At 46.6% G+C, this 15,287-nt stretch overlaps 1 protein-coding gene across 1 annotated transcript in view; it reads left to right on the top strand.

Annotated features, from left to right (window-relative positions):
• cbfa2t3 (CBFA2/RUNX1 partner transcriptional co-repressor 3) overlaps nucleotides 1–15,287 on the top strand; it is a gene marked incomplete at its 5' end in the record, with an annotated part of 53,607 nt that overhangs the window by 20,100 nt on the left and 18,220 nt on the right. The window contains one exon of the mRNA XM_079496219.1: nucleotides 14,623–14,788. Within this exon, the coding sequence (XP_079352345.1) occupies nucleotides 14,623–14,788 (166 nt within the window). The remainder of the gene's footprint in view (nucleotides 1–14,622; nucleotides 14,789–15,287) is intronic.

The raw sequence follows: 15,287 nt of genomic DNA, 5'->3' as shown, positions 1-15,287 counted from the left end.
CCTGTGAGAGAGAACATCAGGTCAGTCATGTCATGGTACGTGGGAGGACGGGGGCGACCTTGGCTTTATGGCTTTTTACCTTTATGGGCTCCTTAGCCTGTGCTTCAAGAAAAAGGTTTAGCAGGCATTTTTCCCCAGACTCCTTTTAAAGACAAGTTTTTTTTTCTCCTAAAAACAAGAAGAAATAAGTTACATTAAGTGAAAACGGATGAATGTTTTTATTTTGTTCATGTATCTGAATTGCTGACAGCCAAACACATGAGATAGAAAGACATGTATGTTCGAACGGCTCTTAATCTTATCTGTCTTGTGGCTATTCCTTGATTTTCGGCCTTCTCCACCTAAAATACTAAACTGCATGACTAAATGAGACAAACTGGTTGAAGTATCCTGCAGATCTTCATTATAAAACATCCCTGTGTACATGGGAGGTCTATCCCATGATCCCAGTTATATCATATAATATGACTAGGAATTCTACATGAGAAAACTGTCAAAATGAGGTAACTATTCTTAGTCACACCAACTTTAGGACAAATAATAAGTTACAGCTAAGAACCTACAACACAACCAGGTCGATCTGTTCTGAGATGATCCACCTGCACACCTGTGCATGGAACAGCTTGACGGAAGATTACACAAGCCAGACCCCCCCCACGACACACACACACACACACACACACACACACACACACACACACACACACACGTCAACTGACTTTCTCCAAGACCATGACATGACAGCCGGTCATTTTAATTAGTCAATTAGCTCAGGTAATTAGCCTGTTATTGGTTCTGTTCTAGCTCCGTTTCTCACCCGCACACTCTCCCTCTCTCTCTGTTTTAGCAGTGGCGTCCTGTAGTCGGCTAGCGGTCCCAGAGGAGTAGCATGTATTTATTTCAGCGACTTCCAGCGTGGGCTGGAGCTGCGGTGGCTGCAGGCTAAATGGAGAAACTGTCAAAGCTTCTCTCTAACCTGTCACATGATCACACTGTGGGTCCCATTGTGTATTCCAGTGGTGTGTGTGTGCGTGTGCGTGTGTGTGTGTGAGTGTGAGTGTGAGTGTGAGTGTGTGTGTGTGTGTGTGTGTGTGTGTGTGTGTGTGTGTGTGTGTGTGTGTGTGTGTGTGTGTGTGTGTGTGTGTGTGTGTGTGTGTGTGTGTGTGTGTGTGTGTGTGTGTGTGTGCGTGCGTGCGTGCGTGTGTGCGTGTGCGTGTGTGTGTGATACCTATGCTGCAGGAGAATGAAGAACACCCAGTCTGTGCCTGGCTAATGTCAGGGTATTGTGGCTGTGCCTGGTGGCCAAATGAAGAGCTATGAGTGCCGGCAGGCTGGGGAGCAGTTAGAGCCACGGACAGGCTTGTCAGCACTGACAGAGAAGACATTTAACACCGAATGAAATGAAATACATGGCATCAAGGAGGCACGGAGGGAGAATGACTAATCTGCCCTGTTTGTTTTCCTGTATCAGCTGTAAGTGACAGCGACGTGTCAGCTTTTTAATGACACACACAACATTGAGTGCAAAGACGGAGGAGAGGAAAATACTCCACGGCAATTCACACATTTCGTTTAAGAGACACGTGCACGCTAAGTGTCGCAGTTTATGGGCAGGAAGGACACAGATGCTGCAGCTGTCATGGTTTGTGAGTGTACAGTGTACAGTGTCAGTGTGTGTGTGTGTGTGTGTGTGTGTGTGTGTGTGTGTGTGTGTCTGTGTGTCTGTGTGTGTGTGTGTGCGTACATTATGTGCGAGTATCCGTGCATCCGTTGTCTGTGTGTCGAGGGGGGTCAAATCGAAGTCTTTTGTGCTCCATAAATCAGCAGGCTGCAGTGGTGATGTAAGAACAAATGGAGCTGCTATCTATTGCAGCTGGTGGGTGAGAGAGAGAGAGAGAGAGAGAGAGAGAGAGAGAAAAGAGGGCAGGAGGGACAGCAGAGAGAGAGAGGGCAGGAGGGACACAGCTGTCAGCCTCCACTGCGCACCTGTCACACAGGAAGTGAACACAGTCCACTGTTTCCTGGATACACCTCCTCAAACACTGCTCCTGGGAGGGATGCAGGGAGAGGGCATCTGCTATACGCATGTTTAGATAGAAAGATGGGTTGGTAGATAGATACGATAGATAGATAGATAGATACCATAGATACCATAGATAGATACGATAGATACGATAGATAGATAGATACGATAGATAAGATGGATGGATGGATGGATGGATGGATGGATAGATAGATACAATAGATACAATATAACATAGATAGGAAAGATAAGATAGATACAATACATAAGAAAGATAGCACCACAAAAAAAGCCAATATGGTCATTCTCATGCCTCCTTTCGCCTTTCTCATGTCGACCGTCTTCTAGCCTGCTGTGCAGCATGTGCGTGCGTGCTGCAGAATGTTTGTCTGCGTGGAGATTACACATAGATTAAAGGATGTTTACAGTGTTGTTGCAGTGCTCTTTGACAGGCAGGTCACTGTGTGGACACTCCAGCCTAACTCTCCCACACATCCAATACGCTCACATGGCCCAAACTGAGGAGGAGAGCGATACTATTCCCACGGTTGCTTCTGACACCCCCCCCCCAACCACAAGCTCTGCCTCTCCCGTGACCAATATGAACTAATCCAGATGTAGAATGCAGCGTGCAGATGGACACATAACTCCCTCTAACATGGCTCTACACTTCCCTATCTCACCCCACCCATCCCTTTTATCTCTCCAATTCTTTTCGTCACTGGAGGAGGACTGGAGCGACAGCCCTGGTCATAAATTTCAATGGAAGTTAAGTTGCTCAGTGGCGTTTTGAAGCACCCGGAAGAACGCTCTACTTCCGCAGTTGACCAACACATTTTGGTGGTGGGGTCTGGGGACATGGTGCTGGTATGGGGACTAGGACCAGCCGTGCCGAACAGGATAGGATAATGCTGCCAGTGCTGATGAGGCAGCATGGAACTGTTGTCTTCATTATTATTTTTAGCCCACAGAGCTATACCATGTTTGTAGCAGGAAAGCCTCTGCTTTGTTTGTCAGGATTGTCATGGCGGGTCCTTGCGAGGCCCCCCTTCGCCCTATTCCCAGACTGCCCCTCATGCTGCCTGTATACAATTAACAGTGTAATTAAAAGCCTGATGAGCTAATCGGTGCTGGGTGATGCTGCAGGTGTTTGGATCACAGAGGATATTTATGTAAGTGCATTCATTGTGAACACTGAGGGGGTGGGAGGGCTGCGGTGTTTTGGCACCGTTTTTTCTCCCCCTATTTATTGCTATTTCAGTAATATAGGTGCTCAGGGGTACAGTGTGGTTATTTATTGAAGCACTTGACTCTAAACAACCGAGGGAGCTGAAAGGGAATAATGGGAAAATGAAGGGAAAATGAGTTTGCCTACAGTGTCTTCAGGTGATCATAGACCATGCTCACATGGCAGACATTTTGTTCTTACTTAATGTAATACTTTGGGGGTGGGTGGATTCTTATAATATTTATAATACTTATAATTCACATATAACTCACATGCACGCACGCATACCGGAGTATAAGTAAGAAAATAATGGCCACCATGTGAATAGGGTCATTTGGGTAGAAAGATGAACGTACCAAGTGTTGTCCATGAAGGTTAGGAGGACAGAGGTCACTGACAGACCTTTGGCTGAGATGATGGAGGCCGATCTCTCAGCTGGCTAAACACCAGAGGCTATACGTGGCTGAAAGGACAAAGAGAGAGAGAGAGGAATTAGCAGGAAATGAGGGATTGTCAATGTTTGCAAGAAGCCGAGGCAACAGCGTTTTCTCCACCGCATCTCCCTAATTCTCTCTCACTCACCCTTTCTCTGTCTCACTCTCACAATCTATCCATCATGGATAGCCTACTTCTCTCTCCCTAAACCCCTCCTTCTGGTTTCTCTCTCTCTCTCTCTCTCTCGCTCTCTCTCTTTCTCTTCGGTTCTCTCTCTCCGTGGCAGCTGTGCTGGTGATGGCTGTGTGCCCGTGGTGCAAGCTGGCTGTGGGGCCCCAGGTGGCCTGCATGGCAGTTATTGATGTTCAGGTGCTCAACTCCTTTCACACAGAGACCTGGGAGACGCACGCACACACACACACACACACACACACGCACACACGCACACGCACTTGCACACGCATGCATGCACATGCACATGCACTTGCGCAAGAACACAGAATTGTGTCCATACACGCTGTTGTTCACAGTACAAACCTCAGTGTTAATTTATACATTTACAAATGTAACATTTGTACACTCTTTGGAGTTAAACTGAGGATTTACTTTGTAGCTCATAGGCTTTCTGAGACGCACACGTACACACACACACGCACGCACGCACACACATGTACGCACGCACGCACGCACACGCACGAGCACACACACACACACACACACACACACACATGTACACGCACGCACGCGCATGTATGTATAAACTGTCTGGCAGATATTATATACATGTGGCTGAGAACAGGTAAACAACCCCGCAACAAGTATGACTGGGAAGTGGGAATGAGTGCTCAGACTGGGCTGATGCAACAAGACATTTCAATTCTGCTGGCTTGCTTGCATACTGTAGATACTCTTATATACACCGTTTGCACAATCCTGAATGGTAATTGAACTTTGAGTTACTGTAAATTAACACTGTACAATATAAATGTAGTACAGATATGCTTAAGCCCTGTTATAGCCCAATAGCGAGAATGATCTACAAGCTCACAACATGAGCTGACATTGCAAAACGTCGTGATCGTATACATCTGTTATTATTGCTATCTGTTATTTATTGCCAGTTGCGTGCGTGCGTGCGTGCGTGCGTGCGTGCGTGCGTGCGTGCGTGCGGTGGTGGATGTCCAGTGTCGGTACCAGTGCCCAGTGTGGTCGTAACACACTCCAGATGCGTCTGGCCAGCCGGGGAGTTGTTCTTGGCACGGCCCGCCGCGGCTGAATGTCACAAATACTTTCCTTTATTTAGGAACGGCTCTGGGTTAGTGTGGCTAGAGAGAGAGAGAGAGAGAGATAGAGGAGAGGGATGGAGGGAGATGGTGTGGAGTGGGGAGGAGGAAAAACAGACTGGGTGGGGGGGGGGGGGTGTAACCGATTTGTAACACAGAGAGAGAGGAGATGGAGAAAGTAGTATGAGAGGTGAACTCATGAAAGAGAGAGAGAGAGAGAGAGAATGAGAGAGGGAGAGGTAGAGACAGCTCCGGTCTAGCATCTGGGTTTTATTAGCCGCCGTGGGGAACATCTGAAAAGGAAGTTTTTTCTCTGTGCGAGCTTGCGCGTCGGCAGCGTCGATGTGCCGCACATAACCACTTCACTGCTGACGAGAGAGGGAGGCAGGCCCTCCCCGAGGAGAACAGATGGCCGCTGGAACTTCAATACAATTACATCAATAACAGCTTTCACAGCCGTCAGCACACCGCATGACAGGATCCCCGCAGCTCTGGCGGAGGAGAGAGACAACGCACACCGAGATACTCCTCTGCCCTCCCTTGTAGCACCTCTTGACCCCCTCGGCTACCCCACCGCTCCCACGCCGCCCTCAGATATTCATCCTCTCTGCTCTTAAAGTACAGACAGTGTGTCACTGTATGGGGCGACAGGGGTTGTCACAGTGGTAATCTGATCAAAGACATGGCTTCTGTCAGTCTTCATGAGGGAGGCCTGGCTGTGCGTCTCATCCTCCTTTGTGTTTTTTGTTCTTTAGTTGTTTTGCTTGTGTAGTATCATGTTTTCAAGTATCTGAGAAATAAAAAGGGATAATACACGCACAACATATGCGCTTGGAGTCAGCAAGCCTGTCTGTCCGTGTGTGTGTGCGTGTGCGTGTCTGTGTGCGTGTCTGTGTGCATGCATGCACCCCATCGGCCTGTCTCCCACCCTGTCATTAGCGAGGGGTTTTTAAGCCTGTGAACCCTAAATCAGCTCAAGATTAAATTGAGTCTGACTTATTTTTCTGCAAAGGCATTTTGCTCACTATCTCTCTCTCTCTCTCACACACGCACACACGCACACACACACACACACACACACGCACACACACACGCACACACACACATACAAACATTTATACATACATACCGGTACAGACGGTGCTTTAACACAGCCACACTTGCATCATCCAATGTTATCGGTCCGCGACACCTGCCCGCTACTAAGCATAACACACAACACAGGCTTCTACTCTCTAGTCTAGGTGCTTATAGGCCACGCAATTTCTGCTATTTTACATGTATAACATTATTATTAAATATATCAATAATGTCTTTGTATATTTAAGTCCTTTGTGCCTTTGCAATCATCTATTGTGAAGTCTAAAAGGCAAACAGAAATTACATTTGTATTCGTATGTTCCAATGTTCAATGCCAAGCACACAATTAAATCGTTAATCACAATTATTTGAGTGACAATTCACAGTCAACTTAAATGTGATATCGTGACAGCCCTAGCTGCTGCGTCCCTGGGTGTTGTGTCCAGGGCAGAGTGTTTTGATGTGAGGGCCACAGGGGCTGGGGGTCCGGGAGGGGGTGGGGCGGGGTGGGGGGGGCTCAGGCTCTGTTTGTGTGGACTCCTCGGCGGCCTGATGGGGAGCAGATGTGCGAAGGCAGGCGGCCGGGCAGCCAGCCAGAGCAGCTGGGAGAAATTAAAAACAACAGCATTCCTGGAGACTGGGGGAATTACAGTGGGAGGGGAGGGAGGGAGACGGAGGGAGAGTTTTAGAGCTCTGTGGTCACCGACAAGAGTCCCCACGGAGTGTGAGAGATTGAAGAGACAGGGGGGATTTAAGGGGACTTTTCTGCATTGGTTAGCTAGTGCTAATAAGATGCAGCTGTATTTCCATGACCAGTGGGACCGCGGACAGGCACACATGCGATGCATGCACGCAGTCAAGCACAACACACAGTCACACGGCAATGTGAAATAAAGACCATACATCCTCGCTACCAGCATCTGAATGCTCTTCTAACAGCCTGTCATTATGCGATGTTCTCATATCCGTGCGCTTTGTGTGTGCACGTGTGCACAAGCATATGTTTAAAGAGACTTAAAAGCATATGTCCTCAATAATGTGTCCCAAAAACAGTTTCAGAGAAAAATGACAAACCACTGTAGTATTTGATTGTATATGTGTGCGTTTGTGCATGTACGTGTTTGTGTGCTTGTCAGCTTGAATGTTTTTCATGTTCATTGTTTCATCATAGTACAAAACTGAGAGACTGTAATCCGATCCAGTCAGCATAACATCCAAGATTCCGGCCATCAGTCATTGAGCTAGTCAGTCAGCCAGCCAGCCAGCCAGTCAGTCAGTCAGTCAGTCAGCCAGCCAGCCAGTCAGTCAGCCAGTCAGCCAGCCAGTCAGTCAGTCAGTCAGCCAGTCAGTCAGTCAGCCAGCCAGTCAGTCAGTCAGTCAGTCAGCCAGCCAGTCAGCCAGTCAGCCATCCAGTCAGTCAGTCAGTCAGCCACAGCCAGTCAGCCATCCAGTCAGTCAGCCAGCCAGTCAGTCAGTCAGCCAGTCAGTCAGTCAGTCAGTCAGCCAGCCAGTCAGCCAGTCAGCCAGTCAGCCAGCCAGTCAGTCAGTCAGCCAGTCAGTCAGTCAGCCAGTCAGTCAGTCAGTCAGCCAGCCAGCCAGTCAGCCAGTCAGCCAGTCAGTCAGTCAGTCAGCCAGTCAGTCAGTCAGCCAGTCAGCCAGCCAGTCAGCCAGTCAGTCAGCCAGTCAGTCAGTCAGTCAGTCAGCCAGTCAGCCAGTCAGTCAGTCAGTCAGTCAGCCAGTCAGCCAGTCAGTCAGCCAGTCATTACGGTGCCCTGGTGTCCGTGTCCAGAGGGAAAGCAGCAGACATCCTGAACAGAGCTTGTATTGATCACAGAGTCGGGGTCCTTTCAGAAAGGCAGATAAAGGCCTGTGGAGGAAATGGAACAATTAGTACACACCAGTATAGACTCGGCTCACCACCGTCAACCCCTCTGGACCTCGCCCGCTGAGTCTTCCCCTCCCTACCCCGAAGCCTAGCCCACACAGGAAAACACAGAGTATTAGTTTCATTCTGACCATGTACAAATTGACAGGGTCCATTTTACCACGGGGTTAAATGATGCGTGTCTCTCTGAATCTTCTTGGCATGAGGGGTTTGTCCTTCAGCACAAAGCACAACGGGAGCACAGATGGGGTTGCAGACCCAGTAGATGTCCTAATGTATTAAAAGTCAGATCCAGAGCTTGTTTCGTGTGTGTGCGTGCGTGCGTGTGCGTGTGCGTGTGCGCGTGTGCGTGTGCGTGCGTGCGTGCGTGCGCGTGTGTGTGTGCGTGTGTGTGTGTGTGTGTGTGTGTGCGTATGCGTGCGCGCGTGCGCGTGCCCTGTCCTTTAGCTGGTCAGATTAAACAGCTGTCTATAATCCCACGGTGCATGCCGTCAGCCCCCATTCCTCCTCTCCTCTCCTCCTATCATCTCCTTAATTCTCTTATCCTCTCTCAACTCTAGTGTTTTTTGTTGTTGTTTTTTACACTTTTGCTGTTGCTATGTGTATTTATTCTCAGAGTTTGACAGCTATAGCCTATTATTAGAGTGAGAACATTGTATTTGAATGTCACCTTCTATTCCAGGTAATTGCTAATATATAGAAAGGTTGACTGTGTGGGATTTGGCTCCATGGGAGCTGCTGGGAATGCACGACAGAGCTAACTATATTTGTAGGACTGCTTCTATCGATTATTTTCTCAGCAATTATTCTGTCGATACATTTTTAAATTAATCAAATATATTGACAAGCCGGCCTTAGCTGAGTGAGAGAGAGGGACCGTCTGGGTATAGGATGGTTGCCGGTTCACCCCCGGCTTGCCCAGTGTACATGTTGAAGTGTCCCTAACAGCTCCTCTTGACCACCTGAGCACTGAGCAGCCATCAGCTGGGTGAAGCTGAATCTGAATCCCCCCCGCAGTATCTGTAAAGGTCTACCTTTGAAAATATGGAGAATTTATTAGCAGAAAATGTAACCTGTACAATATATTTTGTATATGACGATTGGTGCATGGTGTATTTATTAATTTATTGTAAACAAGGGGTATTCCAACATTTACCCGTAGACCCTTAGCTGATAGAGAGACGAAGCTGGGACACCCACTACATTATAAAAATTGTTGCATATTCACATATATATTTTCTGACTTCCATGCAACTTGATAAGCCTTCCAAATCTAGATCACCTTATTTAACCCATTTTGCCATGAGATCAGATTCTAAAAATGTCTTCTACATCCTGACAGTTTTCTGAAAAAGCTATGTTTCTATGTCAGTCGTTCTTCGATTTTTCAAAAATAGCAGACCTACAAGCTCGTAGCGCGCCACTCGGTGGCGCGCTATGAGCTTGTAGATCTGCTATTTTTCAATAGCTAAAGCATAACATAATGCTAACACCAAAAGGGGTTCCCGCACAAAGGGTTAACGGATCCTCTCATCAGTGTCTGTTCAGTGTTCACCACCGAGATGTGAGACTAGCTTGGAAATAACAAGCATTCCACGGGTTTGTCTTTCAATGTGTCTCCAAGTGGTGCTGCAGCTTCGTATAGTTGTTCCACAGCAATATGAATCAGTTTTATGTTTGTTTACACCTAATCGTTGCTAATGATATGTTGGATTTATGTTAACTTTATTGATTTATGTTAATTTTCAGACATTGGATTGTTTTTAGGAAGACCCCTGCTGCAAACCATAAAACTAATGGTCTACACATGTTAAATTAATTAACATAACATTTGACCAAGGAGGACCATCAGTGCAGTGCCAGAGCTGTTGTGTGTGTGTGTGTGTGTGTGTGTGTGTGTGTGTGTGTGTGTGTGTGTGTGTGTGTGTGTGTGTGTGTGTGTGTGTGTGTGTGTGTGTGTGTGTGTGTGTGTGTGTGTGTGTGTGTGTGTGTGTGTGTTGGGGGGGGGTGGGGGGGGGGGTGGGGGGGGGGGGGGGGGGTGTCTATGGAAGCTATTTATACCACCTGGCCCAGGCTGCCTCTACAACCTTGTTGTGTGTTTATGTTTGGAGTGTCTGGCATTGGGGGGGGGGGGGGTGCGCCCCTCCTGTTCTTGAGGATCACTGTGTCAATGAAGTTCGTGCGGCTGACTCCAGTAGAGCCCGACCCATGGCATATTTTTGGGTCCGATCACGATTTTGGAGAGTGCTGCTACCACAGATTAACGATATATTGACCGATATTTTGTCAAAAAGTGCAAAATGTTCTAATGAATTTGAAAAACGTTCTATTTGAGGATATTTGACTAGTTACTAGAATTCATTTTATTTAACCACTTAAGCCCTATTGAATATTCTTAGAAAGAATTACTCTGAGATTGTAAAAATGTAACAAAATGGGCCATTTGATTAAATGTGTACACTACATTCTAGTTACATAGTCCTACATCCTAAGGGTCCACGTTGTTCCATTTGTACATTACAAATGGATACATTAACACTGAGGATTTGACTGTGTAGCACTCTTTAAATACAGACAGCAGCTGTTTAACACGTCTACATGAAGTCTCTCTCAGAACTTGGGTAACTCTCAGGACTGAGGCCAATTGAGCCTCCAGCTCTGTCCAGGAGAATATTGGACTCACAGTCCATATCGATCGGTGCATGGAAGTTTAAATTAGAAGCAGATTTTTGAGAAAATCGCCTTAGTGAGTTATTTTATGCGCTATAATACATTTTGTTTTTAGTCAGAGAGATTTTTCTGAGAATAAAGAGTTTATTCCATCGCACGCACACGAGTAGACTGGCCAGGGTATTTTACCTTTGAAAGCAATCATAGACTTCCGTTGTAAGCAAAGAATGTTCATATCATTGTCTCCACCAGGCCGAAGGCATGCGGAGAGAGTATGTTTTGCACTCCGTCCGTCCATCTGTGGACAGCTAATCTCACGTTGGCTTGATCGCAGCCAAACTCTGCACACACTCCCTGGATGCCACAGCTGAACCTCTGCCCCAAGGTTTTCACATTGGCCTGTTATAGCGCCACCAGGAGGCCGCTTTTTGTAAAACTTTTTTTGACAGTACACCTACAGATTTTGTCCAAACAACACGCAAATTGGTACACAGTCTCTCTAGAGCCATTCAACGAAACGGGTCTTTCAGATTTTTCAGACACCATCCTGAGTGCCGCAAATCTTGAACACATTGTGTGATTTTCGAGAAAATTGGCACGCATATTCCCACTAGGCCGAGGAAGAAATGCCACTTGAACATTTTCAACTCAGCCTCATGGTGGCGCTATAACTGGCCGATTAGTGTTTTTACCTGTAACTGCACCGATCTGTGTATCGTGTATGGCTCCCCCATATCTTGCAAGCATGATTGAACCCTACAAACCCTCCCGCGCACTCAGATCAGCCAACGCAGGAAAGCTGGAAGTACCCTCACTAAAAACGCCGGGACAACGCTCCACACGTCCCAAACTCTTCTCCCTTCTGGCCCCAAAACTGTGGAATGCACTCCCCGTTGCAATCAGAACTGCAGCATCACTCCCAATCTTCCGCCGTAGTCTGAAGACCCACCTTTTCAGACTCCATCATGGCCCATAGCACTTATCCTACCCCCTTAGATAGCACTTTTTAGACTTAGATAGCATTTGAAACAGACTTATAGCATGTCATGTAGACAGCACAATAATTGCATTGTATGTAGTCATAGCACATCATAGTACATATGTATAGCATAGTATAGTATATATGTATATTTAATATGTATAGTGTCATTATATAGATATGTTCTAGTTACGTTCTTAGCTTACGCATGTTTCTTGATAAATGCATTTTATATATGTGATGTATTCCCATACTTTTGTTCTTGCCTAATGTAAGTCGCTCTGGATTAAGAGCGTCTGCTAAATGCCTAAATTGTAAATTGTAAATTGTAAATTGTAAAACCTTGTATGCACACTCCCTAGAGGCAAAGGAAACACCTTTGCCTGGAATTATTCACATCTGCTCTTTATAGCGCCACCAGGAGGCCAGCATATGTAAAACTCATTTTCTTATATTACTCCTTCAGATTCACAATTTAACGCAAATCAGTACACATGATCTCCATAGTCATGTGATCAAGACGGGCTTGTTTGATTTCTCATATTTCATCCTGATTGGCTAAGATTGGCTTCCAAAGTTTTCAGGAGTAGCCCATTTTGTACAAAATGCAGCAACTCATAAACGCAGTGTCCGATTGCGGTGAAACTGTGTACGCATATTCCCACTAGGCTCAGTAGGCTGAGGAAGAAATGCCACTTGACAGTTTTCAAATCAGCCTCATGGTGGCGCTAGAACAGGCCAAGTTACGTCTTCACATATAACTGCACCGATCTGTGTAAAACGTTGTATGCACACTCACTACGGCCCAAGGAAACAAATCTGGCCTGCATTTTTCAATTCTGCCTTTTCGAGCGCCACCAGGAGGCCCGTTTATGTGCAACACTTATTTTATATTAGTCCTTCAGATTTTATCCAAATATCAATCCTGATGAGGGGCACTTCTTCTAGTTTTCAGTATTCAATAATCTATTGCTGATGCCAAAACCAACTAACAGCTTATTTATTTGTGTTCAGAGATAACAACATGAACACAGAAGAATGAGGAAATAATGAGTATGTTCATATCATTTTTAATATTCAATAATTTATTGCCGATGCCAAAACCAACTAAAACAGCTTATTTATTTGTGTTCAGAGATAACAACATGAACACAGAAGAATGAGGAAATAATGAGTGCTATGGGGTGACCTATAGTTCCAAACACTACAACAACTGTGTAGCTCTTGAACCCTCTTAGGTGCACGCTCCGTACATGACCCATGTGGATGTGCCACGTGGAGAACAAAGAGTGGCATAACTGTCTATGCAACGGGTCTTACCAATGCAGGCACTGGAGGTTAAAGAACCACATTACATTGACTGCAGCTCTTGCGTGTAATGTATAAGGTTAGAGGGGAAAGGCTTTTCAAGGATGGGGTTTGGGGCACTTCCCAACATAGCCAGGGACCGTGCGGTTCCCTGTGAAAGCAAACTGGTCGGTGGCTGATCCGTCTCCCTCGTCTCCTGATCAGTAACAGCTGATAGACGAGAGAGAGAGAGAGAGAGAGAGAGAGAGAGAGGAAGCAGCTGATGGAGTTATTGAATGGTCCTGACGCCTAGTAGAAAGCCTTTCCTAGTATAGTCTCTGTCCTGCTGTAGGACCGGGGCCCCTGTATGCATTTAAAACATGCATAATTGTATTAGCTTCAAACGTGTCCAATGCACACGCACACAAAATACAATGGGGTGTAATATACATGCACACTCAGAAATACACACCGTTGTACTGCTGCTGCATAAACATGTCTTGCACTCTGTTACTATACTAGTACACATCACAAATCTCAAAATACATACTTACTTACTACTCTTCTGAAGAGTATAGGCCTACTACTGTATGCCACTCATGTATGCAGTGTGTGCCTGTGCTAGTAGCCATTGTGTGAGCCACAGTTTCACAAATTGATTGAATTTGATTTCACTTTTATTCAAGTTGACTACGGATTTCTTTAGTCAAGCCTCGAGAGCGGCTCTAGGATCAATACAGGCGAGGTACATGTGTGCGCGTGGCCCTCTCCAGCTACTGTATGTCTACTGTACGTGCTGGGGATGACAGTTCTGGTGCACCTATATGTGTAAATGGGTCGACAGTCCTTGTGGTGCGCTCCTGACGGTCACACAGCTGTCCCATGCATGCTGCAGTTCTCTCTCCCTGTCCTGTCCTGTCCTGTCCTGTCCCAGGCTGGCCTTGCCTTGTTTGGTCCTGGCCAGGATGTCTGGCAGAGCACAGTGGAGCCTGTAGCGCGCTGCAGGGCCTGCTGAGAGACCGTCCTGCGCCGTGATGGACGGCAGCAGATCCAGCTACACTTGTCACTGACTGTCAAGCCGGCTGTCTTAACAGGGGGACGAGAGGGGACAGGCGGGGAGGAGGGCTGTGGAGGGGATAGAGATAGAGGGGCCCTCTGATTGGGATGTCAGAGCTGCACGGCGGTGTGTGTGTGTGTGTGTGTGTGTGTGTGTGTGTGTGTGTGTGTGTGTGTGTGTGTGTGTGTGTGTGTGTGTGTGTGTGTGTGTGTGTGTGTGTGTGTGTGTGTGTGTGTGTGTGTGTGTGTGTGTGTGTGTGTGTGTGTGTGTGTGTGAGAGAGAGAAGGGGGAGATGGGGAGTTGGAAGGGATGGGGATGGGGGGGTGTGTGTGTGGGGGGGGGGGGGGGTCGGCAGCAGCTGAGAGGATGAGCAGGTGGTACTGTATGTTTCCCAAGTCCCTGAATCTCCAGCCAAGAGAGACACGATGCAAGTTTGCATTAGTTCTTCAGTGCGCTGCGCCGCTACGCATTGATTTGCTTTGGAAATGTCCTTTTTCATTCTTTCTTTCTCACCAAAAGTTCTGGTTTGAGAAATGCACTTTTTTTGCCAGGGGAGATATCTGCTCTGTGGTTCCCCTGTGAAAACCTCTGCCAGCTGTACCATACACGCAAAACAATAGGTTTGTGTTTGAATAACTTAATACCATCTTAAGGTTTAAAACAATATTTAACCCCTTCTCCCCATTATCCTGCAGGTAGCAGAGTGCAGAAGGTCGGAACAATGCCAGATTCACCTGCGGATGTGAAAACCCAGCCCAGGTCCACCCCACCTACCATGCCTCCTCCACCACCGGCCGTCAGCCAGGCAGCCAATCGCAACGCTTCATTCACCCCCACCACAAGCAAATCAAGTGAGGACATGTTTGTTATACATATTCAAGTTTCAAGATTCAAGACACCTTAAATGCCAAAATTACACTCTGAACTCTGAACACTACACTACATGAGTTTGGGCCACATTTGGACAAAAAGCATGAAGTAGTAGAATATACTGTATAATCATACATACTCGCAGACAATCAGATCATACATTTGCCATGGCCAAGTGTTATTTTTGGTGTGGTGTCAGATCATGACAAATATCTTTAGATTGTTCCCCAGACAGAGCATATAGGCATGGGTTTACCTTCACCCAATGCACGAGTATGTGTGTACTGTGTACACATCCTGGTTTTAAATAGCTCACCTCTTGTCATAACGGCCTTGTACAAACAGCCTAAACGTCTCTATGTGGAATAATCCTACAGTATAGCTACTGTTAATTTATGCTGTGTTGTCTATCGGCAATGTTGGCTATGATGAAGTATGCCATTTCAGTCAACTGTCGATCTTAGGGCAACTGCCATGACATGAACACCTT

The sequence above is a fragment of the Electrona antarctica genome, assembly GCF_951216825.1.
Source record: "Electrona antarctica genome assembly, chromosome: 3".
Taxonomy (NCBI): Eukaryota; Metazoa; Chordata; class Actinopteri; order Myctophiformes; family Myctophidae; genus Electrona; species Electrona antarctica.
The sequence above is the reverse complement of the archived record's forward strand: the minus strand, read 5'-3'. Positions and strand labels throughout refer to the sequence as shown.